The sequence below is a fragment of the Rhyacophila brunnea genome, unplaced genomic scaffold, assembly GCF_057557595.1.
Source record: "Rhyacophila brunnea isolate RB1 unplaced genomic scaffold, BYU_Rbru_1.0 scaffold_7, whole genome shotgun sequence".
In the NCBI taxonomy this organism is placed as follows: Eukaryota; Metazoa; Arthropoda; class Insecta; order Trichoptera; family Rhyacophilidae; genus Rhyacophila; species Rhyacophila brunnea.
The window spans coordinates 24768673-24793633 of NW_028233339.1; the positions used below are offsets into that span (position 1 = coordinate 24768673).

General features: G+C 33.9%; 1 protein-coding gene across 1 annotated transcript in view; it reads right to left on the reverse strand.

Annotated features, from left to right (window-relative positions):
* Positions 1-658: 658 nt before the first annotated feature.
* The window catches only part of LOC147064666 (uncharacterized), a 50669-nt gene continuing 26366 nt past the window's right edge, over positions 659-24961 (reverse strand). The window contains exons 12-16 of the mRNA XM_085957686.1: positions 10789-10983; positions 10379-10441; positions 8453-8724; positions 7627-7790; positions 659-3009 (exon numbers count right to left, since the gene is read on the reverse strand). Coding sequence (XP_085813812.1) covers positions 2716-3009; positions 7627-7790; positions 8453-8724; positions 10379-10441; positions 10789-10983 — 988 coding nt within the window. The 3' untranslated portion in view covers positions 659-2715. The remainder of the gene's footprint in view (positions 3010-7626; positions 7791-8452; positions 8725-10378; positions 10442-10788; positions 10984-24961) is intronic.

Here is a 24961-nt window from a genome sequence, read left to right on the forward strand (position 1 = left end):
CAAATGTAATGCATAGATCAATGCTACATATTTTTTGGAAATCGATATTACCACCGGTTTTTGTGTGAAGGACTAGTCTGACTTTAACAGTTGATGAATAACAGGAATGTATTTTATTTATAAATAACACTGATAGTTAATATATTTGATTTGAGAATTTTTTGTATTTCAATTTGAAACGAGAAAAGGCGAATCAATATGTCAAGCAATCTGGGATCTGATTTTGACAGCTGAAAACTGGACCACTCGTTGCTTGTGCAAAAAGTTATGCTATTAATCTAAAGACGGCGCTGGTGTGATGATGACACACAAAACTTTTCACTCGCTCAGAAGCCAACAAGCTAGCGAGTTGAAACCGTCATTTTTGGTACTATTTTGGCAAGACGTATTGAGTAGTTCGTTTTTTTTACCGGCAGGTCGCCACTATCGCTCTACTGCGCAAACGCATATCGGCCCACACGCCAGCGTGTAGCGTGTAAACCAGCTTTCAACTTTTCTCAGTAGATTGTTTACAATCTGCTTGTTAGCTTGTTCGATGATGACACTGGGCGAGTTTACAAGCAGATTGTAAATTCGCCAACAAGCAGCTTGTAAAGTAGTTCAATGTATAATGTATGTCATCGAGGCTTTAAGTGGGTAAAATGAAAGACGACATTGGTATCATTCTTATCAAGTATTTATTATTTCTTGTAACAACACATATTCTCATAATTTTTGTACAGAAACTTATGTAAGAATGTTGAATAATGAATATTATGTAATAATACTTCTGATACTGACTGTACATCACAACGATTATTTTAAACCGACATTTCACTTGGAAACCAAATAACAAAGCGGTCTCCGGCTTCCTGGAGTTTTTAGGTTTTCAATAATAATTGTAAAATAATATGTGATCATTGATATTTTTTATCACCTTTAAAATATGATCGTAATGTGTCTTTTACAATGTTGTCCACAAATTCGTCTAAATTTTTTCGAGAAAATTACCTATTTTATACGATTTTATCAAATATCCAACGAAAACAATAGATTACAGTAATAATTAAAATAGAAATCAAAATCAAAATATATTTACAATTTATATATTATTATTATATTTTGACTATGTATTTATTTTTTATTGTGACTCAGTAAAATGTATGTGACATGAAATATTACTTATGTAATAAAAAGTTTAATGAACAATAATATTATTCACAGTAATAATTTAAAAAACAATTAAAAACGATACAACAAAATCACAGATTTTTACGTCTACCATTGCACAGAGTTGAAACAAATAAGACATTATTATTATTTTTAATACAAGCACCTAAAAGTTTACCTACTGTACATTCCACCGCAGGAAGTTTCCCGAGTACTGAGAAACATCATTTTCATTAATACATACGCCAAATTACTTACATATATATTGAATATACACCAAAAGTAAGTCTTTAAATATGACTACACAATTTAAGTATGTGCCAGATGAATATGAATACAAAAAAACAGCAACCGATTAAATTTACTCGACTAGATAATAAAACGCCTTAAAGTTGTATACATACACTCAGATGAAACAATTATTATATCAGCAATCATTATATCTAAAAACTGTACAACGTAACTTAACTTTTGGTAACAACACAACGACTTTGGATTTTTATCATTATTATCCATATTTGACTAATAATTCTCATTTGAATTATACATATTTGGTGAATAAATAAATAAATTAAATAATTCATTAAAATACAAATAAATTATTATAACAAATGGCCAATTTATATAAAAATTATCAATGTATTATCATTTCATGTTAGGTAGTAATCCTTCTAATTTTCAGTTATAAGCATTATTCAAATTTTATAAGAGAAACTGATACCTACATTAAAACACTGTCAATTAAAATTGCTTTGGTCCTGAGATTAAGATGAATGAGTAAACTGAAACAAGAAATATATAAAATAATGAAATTTTGTGAATTTTGAAAATATACCAGGTTCTTCATAGATGCTTCATAGACAAGGCAGGAATACTAATTATTATGCTATGAATCTCAAAACAGAAATTTTAATAATCGGTAAGCAAGCAATAATTAGTAATTTACACTGTAGCCATGAAATATGAATTTGAATGTTTCATTCAACCTAAACAATATAATTATAGACAGGTATTATTAGGATTTTCACAGCTGGAGTCTTTGACTGCCTTTATATGACAGATTGTTAATTTTATGTTCATGATGATTCATTACTAATTTAAGTAAGTCAATGGAGTTATCATCTGACATAATAAATTTTATTCCATTCAGTTCAAGCATTTCTCTATTACTTAAAAGTCTTTGTATTTGTCACTGTTTTTATAATAATATCAAAGTGATTATTTTGTCTTGCACACATCATCGACTGATCACCGCCAATGGGATAGCGATTGTTATATAATAATAATAGGTATTTAATTTTTCACTACAGATGGCAAGCCATCATCTTCTTTTCTGTCTTTGTCTGTATAGAATTATTTTTAAAAAATACTTCATTAAAGTATGAACACTTTTTATCGTCTATACTCTATCGGGTCAGTTACAACGCACGGTTGTAAATGTGGTCACGTTTCCGTTTGATGGATGTGTCGCACAGCGGAAGAGCAAGTATAGATTCACGTATCGGAGTGGTAGGGCGGCGGCGTTCCGCTCTCGCGTGAGCTGACAGCTACGTCGCCGGCTGATCCTTATATGGGCGTTGGCAGTACGGTGAAGTCCTGCAGGGCGGACTTGACAGTCTCGTAGATGGGTCTGTTTTCCTCAGCACAGTAGCCGTCGGGGGCGCACAGTGTCTGCAGTTTGCTGAGGTAGCTGTCGAAGTTCTCGTGGCCGGGTTTCTCGGGGGGGCCGCCGCCACCTCCGCCTCCCCCGCCTCCGCCACCCGGAATCCGGACATGCTCCAGCAGGGTGATGACGTTGTTGCGCAAGCTCTCATAATACTCATTCAGGTTGTTGTTTCTGTGCGATATCAGTTGATTTTCCTGCGAATGGACAAGTTTCATTAAAATTATTGGTATTTTTAAACACTAATAAATAATTAGGATGAAATTACAAAATTATCAAGATAAAATAAATAAAATCAAAAAAATAGAAAATTTCATATAATGAAGTATTATTGGCAAAAGATTCTAATTCATATGAGAATTGAATACTGGAAATATCCATTGCTTGAACCTTGTACTGATTTACTAATTAAAACTTATTTAGTGCTAACACCGAGACTGGCGCGTTTGGAGCAGAGTTGGCCATTAGATATAATTAATGTGTTATTTAAATGTGATAATTAAAAGGTGATTAAAAGGTCAGCAGTGATTGTGTTAATGTTTTCAGTGACAGTGTCGAGAGGTGGATGTAGGCTGTTAAGATTGAACGTAAATAGTGCATACTAAACTTTCTCAATCATAGGTACTTATTTATTTTTATTGTGCTGGTTAGTTTTTAAAATTCAATTAAACCCTGCCTAAACTAAACCAAAATAGTTTAGGTATGCTATGGGTGACCCGACAAAAATAGTGCACACTTTTTCAGTCATACTTTTATTTGTTTTCATTGAATTAAGAACAAATTTTCCTATTACCGATGGTGTCAGTTAGTTTTTTTAAATTCATCAAATCTTGCCTCAAACCATAATTAATAAAAAAATATTCTTCTATCTATAAATTACCTAAAATGATGTACAGTTTAATGGCATAATTTTAGATATTTTATAGAGAAATGAATATTTGTAGACTAAAATATCTACTATGGCTTTGATTAGGCAGAGTTTAATTGAATTTTAAAACCTAACGAACACTTTCCACTTACACATAATAGTCTTAGTTTAATGAAAACAAATACAATTATTGACAAAGTTTAGTGTGTATTATTTATGTCAGATCTTAACAGCCTACCTCCACCATTCGAGTGGGGAGAGAGAGGTGAGTTGGATATACTGTCACCAGTTTGTGTACTCAAGTTTTGGATGAAACTACCCATACTCAGTATGTGTGGCCCAATAAACTTATTCCAAAAAAACCGTGATATCATCGTGAGTAGGGATTCCAATCACGGGATCCCGAGCTATTTTCGATACCTATGAATCCCGGGATTGATAAACGTAATCCCGGGATTTCGGGATTGATTTTTTTTATCAATTTTTATGGAACAATAAAAGCGAAAATATAACAGAAAAATGTTTTTAATAAAAAATAACTACATTAGAAATAAACTGAGTTTGAATGAAGCTTGATTTATACCTTTGATTTCGATTTATACCTTTGATAGTTTGATTTATGTGTAAGTTACCGATTCATTTTATTTTTTCACATAAATTATTAAAAATGAGAAAGATTGGAAAAAAACAATGCTTCGCACTTTTAACAAAGTAATTCCACCATGATCTCATACGTTTTACGGCAGTTTCATATTTGGCTGACTAATTAGATTTATGAAGCGGAAAGGCCATAAGTACGCCATGATTATTTGCTTTACTATTTTAAATCTCGCTAACCCATTCATTAGGTCTTTATTATCAGAAACAGCAATCTCGTATTAAATTCACATTATTATTTATATATTTATATATATTTAATATTATTATATTAATTATTTATATTAAATATTATAAATTATACTAGATTTAGGTACTGTTCGGTTATACGGAATACAGCGGAAAACGAATTTTGAAAATAGCCGATAAACTGGATTACTTGTTAGTTTGGGTTAGTTTAGGTTAGGTTAGGTTAACCTAACAAATAATCCAGATTATCGGCTAATTTCAAAATGCGTTTTCCGCTGTATTCCGTATAAACGAACAGTACCTTTTTGACCGATTTTATCAATGTTATATGTAATATATAAAAAAAAATATACGTAAATAATTTTTTTTTGTATTAACAATGGAAAAAAATGCCAATCCCGGGATCCCGGGATTGTCAAATTGTAATCCCGAAATCCCGGGATCAGAATTTTGGCTCGGGATTGGATTCCCTAATCTTGAGTCGCTGTTCTGTGTACTCGCCAGTTGGTAGACTTTTAACACTGTTGACAATAAATACATGCTAACGAAATAGCACTTGAATATAGGTATATTTTAATTTATTAGTCTATTGTTTTCAAATGTATGAATAAGGTCATAAATTTTGTGTCGCAGCACAGTGGTGACATGACGCACATTAGTGGTGACATGACGCACATTATAATATGGCTCAAAACATGTTTAAAAAAAAAAGACTGTTATTCATTTTTGTTAACATGAATATTGTAACCTAACAGAAAAACAACTCATAAATTTAAAATGTGTTTAAAATTTTATAATAAATGGGACTATTCGACAAGTGGAGCCCAGCGTATTTTTAGTGATTATATTGAAGCTGACACACAGTCTGAGTTCCCTGAGCCTATACGTATTTCAAATACTAATATTATGGTGTTGGTTTTAGTTTCAGTCGAGTATGAAACTTTTGTCGCATACGCACGCCAAACGCTCTATATAGTATTCCAAATACTAGTAAGTATTTTGGAACAAGTTTCTATACTAAGTATTTTTTTATACTGGTGGTAAGTATAGAGGAAGGGTGCCTATTATGAGATAGGTGCCTAATATGAGATATAGCAATAACTCAGCAACCGGACGATAATAAAATATGGTGCTGGTGTCACGCGGTAGCGAGGAGTAATAGCTCCAAACGACTGTCAGTGTGCAGCGTGCAGCGCCTGTCTTTGTTGGTGTATGTGTGTTTTCGTCGATCACTCGTCCAAGAAATTTTGCCGCGTGCTACTTTTGATGATCGTAGAACATCTCTAATGTATCGTACAATGTTTATTTCTTAATTATGCACTTAGTTTGGTAGTTTACTTTATATTTGAGTATCTTCTGTATCATTATCGACTCTAGAAGAAGAATAGTTCATTTTATTATGTCAAATTTTGAATGAGCCTAAAATGAGATACTTGGGTGTGCCCAATATGAGATATCTCATATTAGGTACACATTTTACTTTGAAACCATATCAACGTTTATAATGTGTATGTATGTTTTATATTATATTTTCCATAGATGCCTCCGTCAAAAAGGAACAGCTGGGACCTCAAGTCTATGTTTCAAGCTCTGAACGCCGTTTGCAAGAAAGAAATGGGATATCTGAAAGCTGCCAAAAGGCACACTGTACGTTATGTCAAAGATGATCGAGACCCAGTAAGCGAACGAAAAGAAAATACAAAAAGAAAAGACGGCTGAGGAAAAAAATAAAATAGAATGGAAAAAGCGATGGGAAAGAAAAATCAGAAAGAAATTAAAAGGAACAAAGAGGAATCAGAGTCGTCGTCAAGCGAAGGTGGAGAAGAGATGATATTTAACGATGATAGTGCTGATGACGACGATGAAGAAAATGATGCCATGCGTATTTATTTAGTGTAGTTGGAATTTTACGGAAGATACAAGAGCATAAAAATGGGCGCAGGTGTTTCAAATGGAGTCATGAAGACTGGGGTAATTTAACAGCAGGAGATGTTTTTATTTGTGTTTTTTGTTACGATAATATTTGAATAAAAAGTGGATTTGGATTAAATGAGACCACGTGAAATGTAAACAAATATATAATTATTCATATCAATTACAGCTGTTGTTTTTTTTCATAATGTTCCCAATATGAGATAGTCTCATATTAGGAACAGCGACTATCTCAAATTAGGAACACTTTTTGGAGAACAGCTTATTTGACATTTTTTACTAAAATGCGATTCTAAAATAAACTGGCTGAAAGAAAAATCTCATGACTACAAATTTATTAGTAAACAGTATGTTTGATGTATTTATGATAATAGATACCCTGCAATGAGTTTATTTTAGGTTTGAGAATGTCACAAAAAAAAGTATCTCATAATAGGCACCCTTCCTCTACTTAGTCTTCAAAATAGACCAGTTTTCCCATCTCTATAATCGTCACTGGTGTATGAAATAGGATATTTTGCTTCATAATATTCTTTTAAACACTAGTAGTAATTCCCAATCTTTTTTGTTTGGCGGAACACTTGAAAATCTTGAGAAACTCCTACCTAGACTGCACTGCGACTTTTATATTATCGAGACATACACGTCACTGCAGTCGTTTCTGGAAATAAAACCGTTGCAATACCGCCAGCATGCAAAAAGCGCATGACTTAATACTGTCATCACATATGACGTAGATGTCAATTTATAGAAGATAATAAAATAAAAATAGTATAGCAATAAGTCAATACTGGATATTAGAAACAAAAGGAACAGTGCGTGTAGTAGGCTGCTTCAAATTCAATTTCAACTTCATTCATTATTGGTGACCGAATTCCTTAATTTATATACCTTCATTCCTTGTGTAAAGAAATTAAGATTTTTTTTTTACTTTATTACCTACCTACTTACCAAAAAACGAAAACAAAACGAAAGAGTTTTTTTTGTAAATATCTTTAAGTTATAGTAGAAGCCCTGACATTGCTTTTTGGTTAGGAATCACTGAGTATGCGAGTAGGAGAAAGTTAAAAAAAATAAGAATTATACCTACATAAATTTGTATATTATGATTTACTTATACAGTTTATCTTACTGTCTGTTCACCTGCTAATACGAGAAAAGTACATACCCTTTCTCCGTGACTGAGATGAGACTCCATAGCATTGATGTCGGATTTGAGTCGCATCATCTGAGATTCAACTCGAGCATTCTCCCGCTGCAGCTCGGTTATTTCCGCTTCTAGAGTGATCAGATCTTCTCCGCCACCCGGTGGTTGCATTCCCATTTCCATGCCTGTAACACAAACACCATAGGTATGAGCACACAAACTAATCAATCACCACTATTCACTGAGAAAATGAGTTGCATTTATAAGAGCTTCTTCACCATATTTAAAAGATTAAACTCTAAGTATTGTAACAATTATTATCACAAAGATGTTTTTCATTATTATAAACAAAATAAGTGCTTCATTTTTGGTTGGCATCTGTTTTCATCGCAATCTCAGCAACATTCGGAACTGTAAAAATTTTCATTTTAACGTAGGATTCTTTATACTTTATAGGTAGGTAGGTACTTCTTAGAATTCGTTTTAAAATCTACAGTTGTCGAGTGAAGTAAAGATTACCATTGGTGACTCATTAGGTACCATATTATGTAGTGAATATTTATTTGGAATATTTTTCACAGTGGTGTATAAAATTGTCATTGATGAATTGTAGACAAAAAGTGAGAATAAACTGTGAAGCTTCAGGTAACTGAGAAAAATTCTAATGGTTTCCGCGCTTACAGAATGAGACTGATGTGTCAGCGTCCGGAGGTTATATAGGTATATTATGTGATAGAAAAGTTTTGCCAAAAGGTTGATAGGTTCCGATCGTGTTGGCCGATTTGCAAATGTAGTATTTTGGATGTCGCAACCGTCCCCGAGGGTCCCCCGAGCCCTGAGTCCTTACCCGAGTAAGGTTTCGGATAGAGGGGCGGCATATCCTCGGGGTACTTGTGCTTCTTGCCTGTCTGGCCGGCGGCGGGGCATCCCGACAGCGAGCGGTGCGTGAGGAAGGAGCCGTTGATGTGTCCGGTGCCGTCGCATCCGGGCGTGGGGCAGTTCACTCCCTCGAACTTCATCGCCGTGGCCGCCGCAACCGCCGCTTTGTGCTGCTCCACGGTGCCTCCGCTCTCCAGGACGCGCATTTTATTCCGGTTCGCTATAGGACAGCCGGACGCACTGCGCACAATTAAACAAATATTAATGTAGTAAAAACTAATTTGAGAGTACATATTATATAATAAGAATGTCCTCACAACAGGGTTCCCATCCGTGTTTTTTAAGGATATCATACAATTACTCAGGATTGGGAAGATTGATAATTAGACACCTGCCTTTTTAATTAGAACAGCTGACATAATTGAAATAAGTGGTGATACCTACATTGTAACTTTTTATTGAGGTTTAAATTCATCACTTCTGCACCGTGGAAATTTTAATTACCGCGCCTATAGTTGCACCGTAAATGTATTGACAAGGTCACAAATCGTCGTTAAGATATTATGAAAACCTCGTAACGAAAAATGTTAAAATGTTCAGGAGGATGAAAAAACAGTTTTACTCAAAATTTTCTTCAAGAACATGATCAAAGTTTTTTTAGAAGATAATTAATTAATCAAGTGGCGCATTTTATAGATTCGGCAGTATTTGAATGATAAATAAAATGAGTTACGAGTTTTTGTTATTCCAATGCAAGATTTTTATTGAGTTCGAGGGTTCAATTTATATAATAAATAGTTATATTTTATTTTCTTTGAAAAGAAAACACATTTTGGACCTTTCATTTATTAAATAATCTTTAAAAAGGAGATGGAAAAATATAATGAAAAAATAAAATAATAATTCAAATTTTAAAAACTTATAATATCAAGTAAGATTGTTTGAGATACGAGTATTACAACTTATAAAAATAGAATTTTGATATACCTACGAGTTTGTGATTTTTTTCAATATCTCAGTACCTAACTATAAATAAATACCACATATGAGTTAGAAACCTACATAGCTCATCAAATTGGCTATAAAATAAATAAAAAATCCAATATCGTAAAATTTGAAGTTACGAGGTTTTCATATCTTAAGACGAAATTTCAAAAAACTGTTACATATTTATACACTGTCATACTGAAGAAAATTTATAATAACCGTGAAATTGTAAAGCAATAATAATGCGTACTGACCACATTGTTTAGCGACAAATTAGATAGGTATACCATTTTTTAGTAGGTACTACGAATTGGAGTGTCCCCTTTATAATTTTGAATAGTACGAGTGTACAGTGAATTAATGTACTTATTTCGTATACCGGAGGATTTTTCTTTGTATCCACGTGTGCAGGAACCATAAAATAAATAAGGAAATAGTAAAAAATCCTGAAATTAAAATATATCCTCCGCGGTTAATTATCCGCGCCACAGTTAATTTTTGTGAACCGAATAATTCGGTTCAGATTGAATAACTCGCAGTGGCGTAACAAGAATGACTTTGAAATAGGACTAATACAATAAATTAGGTAAGTAATAGGTATACCTACTTAGGTGAAAAAATATTTTCGCTAGGATAAGTCTTTATGTCAAATTATTAAATATCAACATTCACAACAGGTACACTGTAATCATAATGTATGTAACTTCAACAGTGTAGATACGTAATTATTTTTTTTACAACTTTACAATTTTTATATTATCAATTTAAAAAAAAACTTGTATTTTTATTACATTCGGTAGGTACATAATAATTACGTAATAAGTGTAAACACATAAAAACTACAATACGGACAAAACAACATAATGACCTTACACAGAAAGAACAATGTAAATCGCATTTCACCCACCTTCTGTGTGACAAAAATTTTCCAGTGGCGTGACCAGATCCATCACACCCTGGGATAGGACATCTGTGGTAGCGTGTAAGTTGTAAAGAGGAAATGAGTAAAGTTTAACCGTTCACATTATTTGGCACCTACTAGCTTACATTGTACCAAACGTTTGTACGGGGAATCACAATATTAGGATGCGAGTATGAAAATAAATGTATTATTACTTATGTAAATATTATTAAAACCCACATTTTAGTAGATATTATTATAGTTTTTTTTTGTTTTAATTTACTTTCTATAGAAAGATTACTATATAGAAAGTAAGCGATAGATATTATAAATAAATACACACATATGAGTATATTATTTTATTTTAATAACATTGTTGCAATTTTCCAAAAAAAAAAAAGTATATATATACAAACCTCAACGGTTCGGAGTCTTGGCCATCGCGGGGTTTGCTTTTGGGCTTGTTGGCTCTCGGACAGCCAGAGAGGCTGCGGTGCGAGGAGTAGTTTCCGGTGACATGGCCGGATCCGTCGCAGCCGGGCGTGGGGCACTTCAGCTCCTGAGAGTGCGCCTGCAGCTGCGACCGGTCCGCGCGAGGACACCCCGACAAGCTGCAGACAAACAGATCATCCTGTCAATATCCCGAACCACTAGTGCACAAGAAAATTCTCCAGGCATTAAAGTCAACCAAACACAAAGAGCGACATTATTGTACAGCGTTTTTACTACTGAGCATCATTGATCCGAATCTATATAGGGCAGGGTTGGCGAACCTTTTTACGTACGCGTGCCAACATTTCCCAATTATTTTTCAACTGTCTGACGTGCCAAGCAGTTTTTCATGGGGGACACCAGAATTAAGGCATTATCTCGCTACAGAGTTGTCTCAAGCATTGTAAATCGATCAAAATTAGAGGTTCGCGGCGCGGCATCCCCCGCCCCGTTAGTGTGATAATATTATATGTGACGCACAAAGTCCAAGGACCGACCTATCCAATTATATATTCTCTTCAAACGCGTGCCATACAAAATCATCTCGCGTGCCACTGGTGACACGCGTGCCATAGGTTCGCCTCCCCTGATATAGGGAGTAATAAGAAATTAATAATTTTGCTTATATATGTTTTGGTCGAGGGAAAAAATTGTTATCGTTATCGGTTTTTGGTATCCAAGCAAATATCAATGTTAAGCATCAACATTCTATATAATAAACGGGAACCACCAGTTGCAAAATAAGACTGTTATTTTCATACCATTCGCTCTTTGGGAACAATAATTTACATTTTTCTGATCGATACTGACTGCGTTTTACAGTTGGCGTTATTCCTTCCTTGCCCAGAATAAACTAGAAGATTGATTACCTATTGTAAAATAGATATCGGTATCAACCGAAGACTATTGTATTACTGTCGTCCAGAAAATAGTTATTAATTTTTACTAGTAATGCAGGTAGTTAATGTTGATAGGAGGTACCTATTAATATTATTACTGGGCATATGTACCTACCGTTGGCGTAGGGAGGACAATACATTTTTATCTGCAAAATTTTGACTGGGATGAAAAACTGTACCTACTTACTTGGCAATGTATAATTAACGACAACACACGAAAAATAAGGAGTTTAAAAAATCAACAATGAATATGTACCATCCATCTTTCAGATTTTCCACAGGGTTTGTTTTTATAACTGAGTAACTTTTAACCACTATTTTTTCTAGAAATAATAAATAAATAAAAAAATTAGAATTTTCTAAACAGAAGAAGTAAAATTATAACTCTACGTTCTAAAAATCTGAAAATATAAGTATTTACTTTACTTAAGATATGTAACTAGCTGACAGGAATATATTATTTGTATAGCATAATTTGGGTTGTTGAAATTAAAATTTGAGTTAGTTCGTCTATTTTCAAAATATGGTTAAAAGTCCACAAAATATGGTTAAAATCCAACATTATTTTATATGTATAATTTTACACAAGAGTGTGTAATGGTCTAAAAAAACTTCCAGAATCCACCAAAAAATACGAATATAGTATGTTTAAAAACATAATGACATATTACAGAAAACGATTACTCAATTAAAATTGTGACGATTTATCAGATTTTATTTTGCGAATATTTATTGCAACAAAGGTTTCATCGGCTTGTAAAAATGGGCAAATTGTTTCAATTTGAAAACACAATACCTACCGCCGAAAAACCAACCATTTACACTCGAAAAACAAAAACGACGTTTATCACAAAATAAGATTAAATTACGGACGATATTTGGAAATAAACACCACGATGACAGAGCAAAAATCGCTAATATGTAGATACATAATATACCTATTACATATTCTATTAAAGTACCTATACAAGTAAAAAATAATATTCAGCATACTCGTTAGTGTTAGTTAGTGGGTTATGTTGTTATGTATAATAATATATTTGTAACATAATAAGTGGCACATTTTTTTATTCTCGAGAAACAACACAATGTACTAATTCTACACAGCACATTCACATTAGTAGGTAATACGATGCCATGTTAATCAGCCATCACTTCGATTTTTCAATCCTGAGTGTTTTATGTGTCAAACATCTAAATAAATATTATGTGGACGTAAACTGTTAAGTCGTCACTGGTCTTCAGATTAAACTGATTGATTAGATTAGATGATATTAATCAAGCGGGTACAGCATGGCATTCATTCGGTTTTAGTGTAAAGTTAGTAGTTACCTACGTAAATTAGTAATGGATGTTACATACTTTGAATTAAGTGAAATACACGATCTGACTACAATAATAATTATTAGTTATTATATTATTAATACCTATAAGTTAAGGACGTTTAAGAAAACTATCAACATTATAATATGATAAATTGCGTTAGACATGGATTATTATTAAAGTAAAAAAGGGATGCTATATTATTACATTCGGTCCTACAAGAGCGGCGCGCGGCTCATCCCGGCAGCGCATTTTCTGTCCAAGTTACTAACCATTATAATAGTATTCTAAATAAGGAATAATTTATTACGAGTAAGTACGTAGTTTTTATTTGGTTTTAAATTGATTGTCCGGGAGGGTCGCGCACCCCCTTGCGCTCCGAATTGCGGGCACACTTTGCTTGCCTTCTGTGAGTTGCGTATTTTCCGGAAACGTGGCCTGTGCCATCGCAGTCGAGTGTGGGGCAATGCGCAAGGTCTCTGGTGTCATGGTAGCTACCCGCCGCGGACACTCCATGCTCTTCAAGCCTGCATAATATTCGCGTGAGTGCTATATTTTAATGTCGGGGTTGAGTTTTTGAGGGCACCCACCGTGCCCTGAGCAACCGGAGCAGGAGTTGGTGCGCTTGGGATTGAATCCCACATGCTGGGTCAAATTCACGCGGTGTTTCCATCAATGTACGTGTTTGGATCCAATGCATCTACCTAACCTAACCTAACCAACGGGATAAATGAATGGGCAACAATCGCTCTCAGTAAAAGTATGTTGGCTACTTCCACGAGGTCCATGTCCATATCGAGGTTGCTATTAATTCTAAAAATCAGTTACTTATAATATAATTAGTACGTCGATACACATTTATTCTATAATTTATTGTATGTCAAAAGTATCAAGAATATGGTAAATTTACCACAGTAAATACTACTAATAGTTAGAATACCAACACCGCTAATTGCAATAATTGCACCCTCAATACCTATGCGCAATATTTTAAACTGCAGTGATGACTTACTATTCTCCTACCTATCAGTTTAAGTTTTACTTTATTTTTCAAGTGGTGGTCCAACCAAACCAAAACCAAAAACCATTGAAATATTATTCAGTTACGTTGTAGGACATTGCCATACTTATAAATTTTGCATTTTTTAGAATTGTATAATATATATATTTTAGAATTATTAATAACCATGTCCTTGCTTTTTCGTACAAGGTGGTTGTTAGTAATTTTGAACAATCACAAACACCCAGGTTTTGAGAAAAACACATAAATGTTTTTGTCATGACCGGGAATCGAACCCAGAACTCTCGGGTGGAAGGCCAGCGCCTTACCCACTGCACCACGAGAGCCGATAGAATTGTATATTATGGTAAATTATTAGGTAGGTATAACAATAAAGGAGATTGGGCCGATCGGAGTTTTCTTGATAGGGGATGGAGGATTATAATTACGTCAGTGACAGTGACGTCATTGGGCAAAGTACCGCCCTGAAGCAGACTTAGAATGCCGTTTCTTTTCATTTTTAGTTTCAAATTGTTTGCAAATCCATTAGGCACCTAGGTACATACATACATATTTTAATATTTATTATTTATATACACAACAAATTTAAATGACATATATCTACACCATTTTAAAAATAACCTACTCCCAAATAGTGATGGTTTTAGTTATGCGGAGGTCTGTAGCGCTGGAAGGTTTGACGGCACCCTTGTGAATTTTTTTTATGCTTCGTATATTTTTTATACTACAATGTCGATACTTTGTAAGAAAGTGATCGCATCGCATCGTCTTGCTTTATAAAAAAAGCTCCGCTGCTCTCAAAATATGTAGTATTTGTAGTCTTTCCTACATTAGCCGCCCCTATGCAACGTATAACCTGCCTACACCAACGGGACGTCACCAGTGTTAATACTTTATATTAAGAATACTTATCTTTAGTACGAATATGACAAAAATAGTAGTTGTTTACTGATTTATTTACATTAATTGAATATACGGGTTACTAGTTAGGACAGTTAGGTAGTTGCAGGATGGTGCATTACTACTGACACGAGTAATTATAGCTACATAATTACCAATTATCTAAATAATTTAAATTTACCAATACATGGTATGGTAGAATACTTGGACCCATCAATGAGAACCACCGGTGGCGCATCCGCACAAACGCTGAGTTCTTCGACCGATACCAACCTAGGAATCACTAATATTCTGAGGTCAAGAAGGCTCAGATGGGCGGGCCACGTTGTACGATCTGAAAGATCTAGAACTCTCTACGGGATTTACAAAGGCACACCAGCTGGCACTCGACCTCTTGGCCGCCCTCGGCGGAGATGGGCGGATATTATTCAAAGGGATGCGGAAAGGCTGGGGATAGTCAACTGGGAAGAGAGAGCGCTGGACAGAGATTCCTGGAGAAACGTTGTGCAGTCGGCCATGGACCTGAACGGCCCCTAGCGCCAGTTTAATAATTATAATAATAATACATGGTAGGCTTGTGGTTGATAAGAGCAAAACAGGGAACTCAGTTCTGTGGAGCAAAACTATATTGAGTATTTCAACAGACATGACATTATTGGACGTAACGACTGATTTATTTGCATTTATAATGTAATTACACAGTACAATGTAGATAACTACATAATAGCGCCTGTACACGTGCATGAATTTACTGGCACCAATAGTGTGTAAATTCAACTACTTATCGCAAAATTAACTGTTTACACGTAAAGTGCTGATTGTCTCGCCAATCATTCTTCAAGCAGGTATAAGCGAGGCGCGTTGTTGTCATTTTTGGTGCTATTTGACTGGTTGTGAAAAATAAATTGTAAACGTCAAAATGCTTTGCGAGGCGCGCTGTCGTCATTTTTGGTGCTATTTGACTGGTTGTGAAAAATAAATTGTAAACGTCAAAATGCTTTGCGCCGTGTATTTCGTATTTTTCCGACAGTTTCACCACTATCGTTCTACTGCGCAGGCGCAGATATAAATTACAATTATTGTCGCGTGATAATTCAGAAGCTTCTGAACTCTTTTGCTCCTTGCATGCAATCTTGCAATTTGCACGATAATACGTGTTTACACGTGCATGTTCTTGTTATTGCCGCAATAATACGTACTGTCAGCAGTAAATCCATGCACTTGTAAACGGGGTATTGATAAGTGTAAATACCTGTTCAACATTCACAAAAAATAAAAACTAAGTATGAAGAATACGTATTTAAACCGCGAGATCGCAGCGCGGCGATAAGATAAAGAAATTCCTGCAACTTCGCTATTCAAATAATTGAATATAGGTAAATAATAAAACAACAGTGACAAAAAATGAATAGAATGCTACCTATTTTTTTTTTGATATCCTGTGTAAATCATAATTATTGTATCAATACGTAAACAACAATGTTAAATTTATATATTGTACGACTTTGAACTGCACATCCTATGGCATTTAACCTTTGAGCTGGAATTACTAGAAAAGAGACTAGTAATATTATTTGTTATTATTATAACTTATTTTCGTAAATAAAATTGTTATACTATGGTGGTGATCGAAAGATGAATGTTATATTCTTATTTTAATAACTAATTTCAGCAATTGAAATTTTCATAGTATTTCACCGATTTAACCAATCAATATTTTTGCATAATTATAATAATACAATCACCATGCTCAATCGGGTAACACAACAGTAAAGCTGTTGAAAAATATTTCCCCTGAATAAATTTGTTAAGCTATTTTTCTCTCTGTCATTAATTATTACTTGTTCTTTGTTCTGAATACATAATGATTGTAATACAATTCAACTGATAGAAATTAATCCCTCTAACGAATATAATAACCTACCTACGAGAATGCTATTTTCTTTTTAGATTGGCAAATAATACAATAATTTGAAAATGTGGTCGATAAAGCAGTTTTCCGAAATAAAACCAATCTAAAAAAAAATGATATTATATATTACCCAACAAACGAAAGGAATATTATAAAATTCAAACAATAAAATTAATATGCTAAGGTAATTTACTGTGACAAACAATGACAAAGTCCATAACAATAGGCAGTTAGACTAATAATTATTTGAGGTGAAACAATTATCACCAGAGGAGATATTTCCCTATTGTTTTTTATAGTATAAGTAGGTACCTAGGTACTTAATTAATTAATATTCTGTAAACTTTTTTTTATTGTGATTCACATCTTTAGCATGTTGGCTAGTAAAAAATTAAAATGTCAAGTCTATAATTAGTGTGAGTACCTAAATACACTTTTATTCAATGACTTTGCAGCAAGAGTAAAGTGAGTTGTATTATTCTAAACTAAAAATAATATTAGGTATTCCTTAAGCTCGTAATTATTAATTCGTTAAGAAGTTGATAAGTATTATTTTAGACACTTCTATACCTACTTCATCGGGTATTTGCTAATAAATTTATTTTAAATAGTTATTGTACATATCTATTAAGTATTAAATAGGAAAAGCTGAAATTATCCGTTAGCCTTTGGCGAAAGAGTTATGTATAAAAAAAGTTAAATTTGCAAAAGTAAATACAAAAAGTAGACAATCCAAATGTTTTTTAACTCTGTGTCAAGTTATGCACAAGAAGAAAATCTAGAGAGTAGTTTACTTACTTGTACTTGTATTGATACATCATGCTCGCAAGGTAAAAAAATAGAAAAGTTATTTACGAGCGCAACTAGGTACTGAAAACGTCACTTTTATCAACACAATCACACACAGCCACAAGCCAAAGTATCGCAGTAAACTTGGTTATCATACGTTTTAACTGACAAATGAGTGAAAACTACTTCAGTCGACAGCTTTCTGACATGAGTTAATTCTGCATTGAATATTCACTGATGAAAAATGAATTACTGGTCAGCGCATGATGGTTTAGTTTAGTTCACTGACAACATTACAATATTATTAGTTGGCAAATGCAATGCGCTTTGCCCGCGGTTGTGTTTATCGGCCGCCTGACGCGCTTATCTCGCGACTTGGAATGGAGCGATATTGAAATAGCGGCGCGGCGATGCCCTCCGCTTCTACACAATACAGAAATTATTGTAAATAAGTGTGAGGAGGCGCTGCATGCCACTTGTCTGGTGTAAATTTAGCAGCGGATTTATTTTATTAATAGGACAGCAGAGTTCAAAAACTGAAAAGTCAGCCGCTGGAACGCGAGCACGTGTGCACTCACCGGACGTGGAAACACTATGAATTATTATGAACCCGCACGTCAGATTAATAAGATTATAAATGCGAAAGTCGGTCGCCTTAAACCGAGACTTTGACGGCGGTTTTGGTTTATGTAAATTCCTTAAATACAAGAAATACAGAGCTTCCCGAATGTCCTTAAATCGCGTGGTGTGGTACAGACGTAGGTAAATATTAAAAACAACATATTCTTTGACACGTGTTAAGAGTTTATCCCACATTTCTCTACATTTGAATTGTACCTTCTTACAACCACACCCAGCAGGTAACGCACAACCCATTATTTGTATGTTCTCTGTTATGAACTATAATGATTTTTTAGGTACATTCGAATGTGGCCAAAAAGATATTTCATTTTAGCAACCATTTATCCCTTGGTAATTGCTATACTTTTCAATATACGCTATAAGTTACTACTAGGTATATTGTATCGACGTAGTCCTGATACATTATAAATAATTTTCTAGTGTATATATAATTTCTAGTATGACGTACCTACTAATGGAACTTTAGGAATATTCTACATTATAAATAACGATGCAGCGTATCCCTAACTTGAACGTGCGCGAAATAAATAAAATAATAAAATAAAAACAATCGTAATATAATACCTACTTATATCATAATTTTTCATCGTACATATAGCATTTCTGAAATATTGTAATATACAATAGCATTATGTACCTATATACCTACTATAGATATGATAGATATGATTAACGCTAGACAAAGCAAAAAACCTTAATATTTGTGATAGCTACAATACAATTTGCTGTGTGGACATGTTGAAAATAAGATTAAAAATAGTTTTGTGTTGGCAACTTTAGTAAGTACGCAAATAATATGTTTTTAACATCTGTTATTGTATTGGTAATTTTATAGAAATTAACGAATGTGATAAATTTTATTGTTATATCCAGATTTTATTAACTTTTCACTTATCCAATCCTGATTAACATATACTCACACAATTGTGAAGTATCGTATAGTTTTATTAAGTGACAAAAGTGTTGACAATCACTGGTAACTTAGAAACTTCTCCACGTGGTTGCCACAAAAAAACAAACTTGTAAACGTAAACAAACTCACGGTGAGATTCAAAAATACGTCATATACCATGCATCGATTGTTTATCATTAATCCCTAGACCAGACCAGATGTCCATAAACAAATAAACATTGAATAAAAACTGTTAACAAAATAAATACAAAGATTTAAATATTTTATTGTATCCCACAGCGAATGGGGAAACATCATGGACATGTTTTCAGGAAAAATACTGTTTTAAAGTACCAACGCATGGTACGCTGTTTTGATTAAAGCGCGCAAATTTGTACTCGTACTATGTAGATTGCCTAAATAACATTTTGATTTAATAGCAATATTTGCATTTATTTTCGTTGGGTTTCAAATAGATTGTATGTGCGATTGTGTAGCAACAAATGTTTATAAACCATTATTATTATAATTTGTTGGCGAACGTCCAGGGTCTGGACTGGGCTAAATATTTTCATTTTTCATTAAGACTTATGTATTCTTAATTAGAGCTACCTATAAACATATATCTAATTTAATATATATAATTTAATTAGTTACTATATACCTACAAATAGGAGGTAGGTATCTACGTTATTAAATGCATTATTTTCGTCGAATATAAAAAATGTAGAAAACAGTTAAATGTATGTTAGGTATTAAGAGAGTTACACACTGTTGAATTTGAAATACATTATTATTCGTTTACTAAATTAATAATAATTGGCTAGCAGCAAAAGTGACTTCATAAGTGAGTGAGTGCGCCATTACGAGTAGGTATCTTATCGTAGCATGTCCGAATGAACGTTCATAGTACAAAACCGGAAATAATATAAGAATGCCGTATCGGGATGATTATTTTAGCATAAAAATAATAAAATTATTTTTAAATCGGCACGCAGTATGCATATTAATCATTGTAAATTTACCGGCTTGGTTGCCGTAAGTTTTGCAACGATTACCTGAGTTGTAATACATTCTAACATTACAAATCAAATCAGTAAAATGATAGAAATAATGAAAAATACTTCGGGAGGATAAGCAAATATGGTATGCAAAACGCATTATAGGTATTCATTTGTCAGCTAAGTGTGTATTTTTAAAAACATGTTTAAATGAATTTAATTAGAAAGATACGTATATAATCGTACGAAACAAAATACCTAGGTACCTACATACTTCTTGCTCAGATGACCGGTTCTAATGCAAGTGTTAGTATGAGTATTTATTTTATCAGATTCCCATAAACAGCATATAACAAGTAGTATTCAGGTAACATGAAATGTGTGCGAAATTGATAGCAGTGAGTATTTTGTAACACTCCTACATGGTTATGTAGGTACCTACGTAGGTACATTAACAAGATGACGTCCGTGACAAAATGCAATGCATCTACACTTTATTATTTGGCATAGAAGTAGATTAAGTTAATATCAATAAATGTTTATGTCAATAAATTGTTGGGAAAAATTCATCAGCATTTAAACGATATTATTTTGTTGATCTCCAAAAACACTTAATGGAATAAAAGTAAGTAAGTAGGTATATCGTGCTAGGAAAATGTAAACAACAGTCTAAATATATTCCAAAACAGATTTCACATAATAAAATAGAAATAATGACCTTAGGCATGGTGTCACATTGACATTTTGTTGTTGTAGGACGTAGGTATACATAATTATTGCGCTTTTTACGAAAATAGTATCGGTTTGTTTATTTATCTCCTTAGCAATGTAGAGTCCGTATGTGCTCACATGCAATTGAATCACTCGCATATAAAGATTCTCTAATGGAAGTGACTCGATTGGCTTAGCATAGAATGCGATTTTGAAGATATCGTGTTAAATCCATTATATTGCATGGGCCGGTGGGCAGGATGGTGGCGTTTTTGATCCACGCGTGAGGCAGGCCAGAGGTGCGAAGACGGGAGAAGGATCCCGTGCGAAATGTTCGCGCACGAGTGCACACTCTGCTCCGCGTCAATTAGGATAAGGTTGGCATTTTCGCTACGAAGAGTAATTACTTTAATTAACAAAATGGGCTCCCCGCTCCGGGGCAGGGGCGCGGAGGGGCTTTAGATGTGTTTAAAATGGATATTGCGAATGCGATTAGGATGGCGTAATAGAATAAGCCACTGGCGGAGCGGCGCTGCGCCCCATCTAGAGCCCCCCCTGTTCCGTAGCCGCGATGCGAAGGGGGCACATTCTCGACGAGTGCAAGCAAATATTTGCGATTCCAATTTGTCAAAATTTTACCTTTATACCTCTACACAGCATGCCTATTGCCAACTGTAAACTACGGATGCAACATGCCACCGGAGCTGAGCGTCTACGTGCAGATATGGACATTTGACAATGTAATTCTATTAGCTGAACATATTAGAGATGGGCATTACTTCGCTATGTTGGGGTGGGCACTAGCATTTCTTTTCAATGATACTTTAACCAGCTTGTTCTGACATGTGATGCGATTAATGGAACAACGGCGTGGCGTACGATGTACATACTTCGAACAGTAAATTTGTTTTCGGTCGCTACCAATGGAATCTACGCGTTTATAGATCTCGCTATATTGGTTACTTTCAATGATGACCATTGAAAGTCAACAACGTTGACGAGGCCCGTCACAGGAAACTCAGTCGGCCTCTTGCGATTCTGCTCCCCAATCATTTAAATAAACACATTTTCAATTATAGTACTAAATAATGAATATATTGTGATTTACCCACTACGAATTATCTAAGCTGAAATATATGTTTTACATTTTGTACGTTCATTCATTTTATATTGTATAATTTTTATAAGAAGCGGTTGGGTTCGAGGATTTTAATAGGTTACCTAATTAGGATTTTATGAAAAAATATGATTTTGGCCGTCCTATTTATTATGACACCACTATGCAATGCCCATTTTGCATGCATGGACGGGGTGAGCCCGGCGTTGTCAATACTAACGTGGTTTGTTTTTGATTTCAAAATATTATGATAGTTTTCTTTTTAGAAGCTGGACGGGATTTTAAATCCCTTTGGCTAAAATAGTATCGAAACAAATTTGCATTAATTATGCAAATAAGGACAGGCATTTGGTATATTAGAAGCAAACACCTGTATAGAAAATAATATTATTATAGTGAGTAGTTTTGACGTAAGATATTACATTAACTTTACTGTAATGTGAATCGTGGTCCGCTTCCAAGGTATTTTACCTTTTATTTCCACACCCGGTTCTACACTTTATATTGCGCCTACAAGTGCCTAGCGAACTTATACAAAATTGGTAATTAATAATATTTTTACCTAGGAAATTTCGTAAAAAAAATGTTTACCTCCTCTTTGTTTGCCTTTGTTAAAATATATGAGTGAGCCGTGGTCTGATAACGAATTCAGTTTGTAAAAAATATCAACGTGTTGTGTACACACATTTCTTATAGATTAATATTTTGAGCTAGTTATGGGAAAACTATATTTCGACAGAGAGATAAGATTACCAATGTGTTGTAAATAGTAAATACCTATTCATATGTACCTACCTCATATACTTATATAATGTGTTAATGTACTTTTATTTTCCAATTATACTAGAAACACATTACGGACACCACATCACGCGAGCTCACATGCTACAACCATCACAACCTACAAAATCATTGTGTCAATTATCTGTCATCTGTAGCTCCCTTCCAAACTACTAAAAACAAAGATACGCGACAGCTCATGAGTCAAAAATGTGTAATATTTCAGAAAATAAAAATTCTATCACACGTGGGGTGACATTGTTGTAGTCTTGATACATTTCGGCAGATTTTGTTGACACTGTTCGTTTTGGATTAATATGTTCTTACATGTGATGGGAGCATCTGTCTTTTAAGTAAAAAACACTTTTTGCCCGTGGCGCGAACTTACCGTGAACTCACATGCGCTCACGTGATGTGATCGTAATATGTTTCTAGCATCAAAGTTATGCACCAGATACCTACTGTTTTAGCTAATAGATCCTACTGTATATCCCGCAGGTGTGATACAAAAAGAGAGCAACTGGTACGGACCAAAGATACACGAAATGATAGTCAGGTAGTGCTAAACCACATAGGTAGTACATAATATCGTCTCTGTTCTGGCAGAACACACTAACTGGAGAATACTAGTTTTGAGTATTTTGACTTTGATGTTGTTAAAATGTTTGAAATGGTCTATCATGTGAGTTTATTAAGTAATCGTAAAAAGGATGACTTTAAAATAAAGACTGTTTATTTATTAAGAAGGTTTCCAGACGGAACATTTTGGTATAACTAACTCAATATGTAATTTTTTCGAATTAGTGTCTTCTGCCAGAACAGTGACGATATTATAACCAGTAAGTATACCGATGTATATCTGGAAATCTTTATACTGACCATAATTTTTAAATTAGATGCTGGTGAAATATTATTATGATGGGTACCTACAATATTTTTTAAATACATAGGTATGCACTAATCGAGATTGCGAACATTTAGTCAACAAAGTTAGGGGTATATATTTTTGGAACCTACCATCTGAAAGAGACTAAATCCAATATAGTCACTTACTGAATTTTATTAAGTACTAATACATACAGTATTTAGTTTAGGTTGTTACGTGTACGTCGTACACAAGGCATACATATACCTACTCCATATTATGAATGTGTCTGTATATTGAATACGACAGCGTTTTACGCAGATCGCAGGATATCATTAATAAATTGAACGCACTGGAAAAATAATACTATTAGTGCTGCTTATATTATATTGTAGCCCACACGTCAGAGCGGTTTTTGGTATATAATGTCAATGTGTAAAGTCCGGGCAAAGCGAATATTATTATTATTTTCAATATGCTATCACACGGATTAATTTTATCGATATATTCCTTGCAATTTGATGTCATACCCCACTATCAGTTAGTTGTTTTGCTGAATTGCGATAGTTTTATGTTATTCGACTTTTTCAGAGGTTTTTTCTAATAGTTATTTTACTAACTCAAAATGATGTTGTGTTATAGTAAAATGTATCATTAGCCTTTTGTTTCATGAGGTGGGTCTTATTAATATTTGGTTTTAACCGTTCTTCTTGAAGAGTACAAATAAAAAGAGGTTGTCCCATAATGCTGCGATTACATTATGATCACGTCACGTGATGTCACATCCTGGTATGGCGACAAATTTAGTAGGTGGTTTCGTCATCCCGCAGAATATTTTGAATGATTACTATCTCTATAAATTCGATTATGGAAAGTGCCAACTATAATTTATTAGTATTTTGAACTATTATTCATTATTCGTGGTAATTTCAATTAATATTGACAGTTAATACGTGTGCGTACGTTAAAATTACTTGCAATATTGCATACATAGATAATATTTTGAACAGAACCTAACCAGCACGTGATATATAATAGACGTAAACACCAGATACAGATATTTTTTTAATAGAAAATCAATACAGAAAATAAATAAATACAAAGAGCGCGCGATTTGACGTGAGTCGAAAATGTGTAGGCATGCAGAACATAATAAGACACGTTCATTGAATAATGCGGTTGCCGATGTAGTGTGGTACGCGCGAGGTGACCTCGTTGTTTTGGCGATTTCGGAAGATTTTTCTA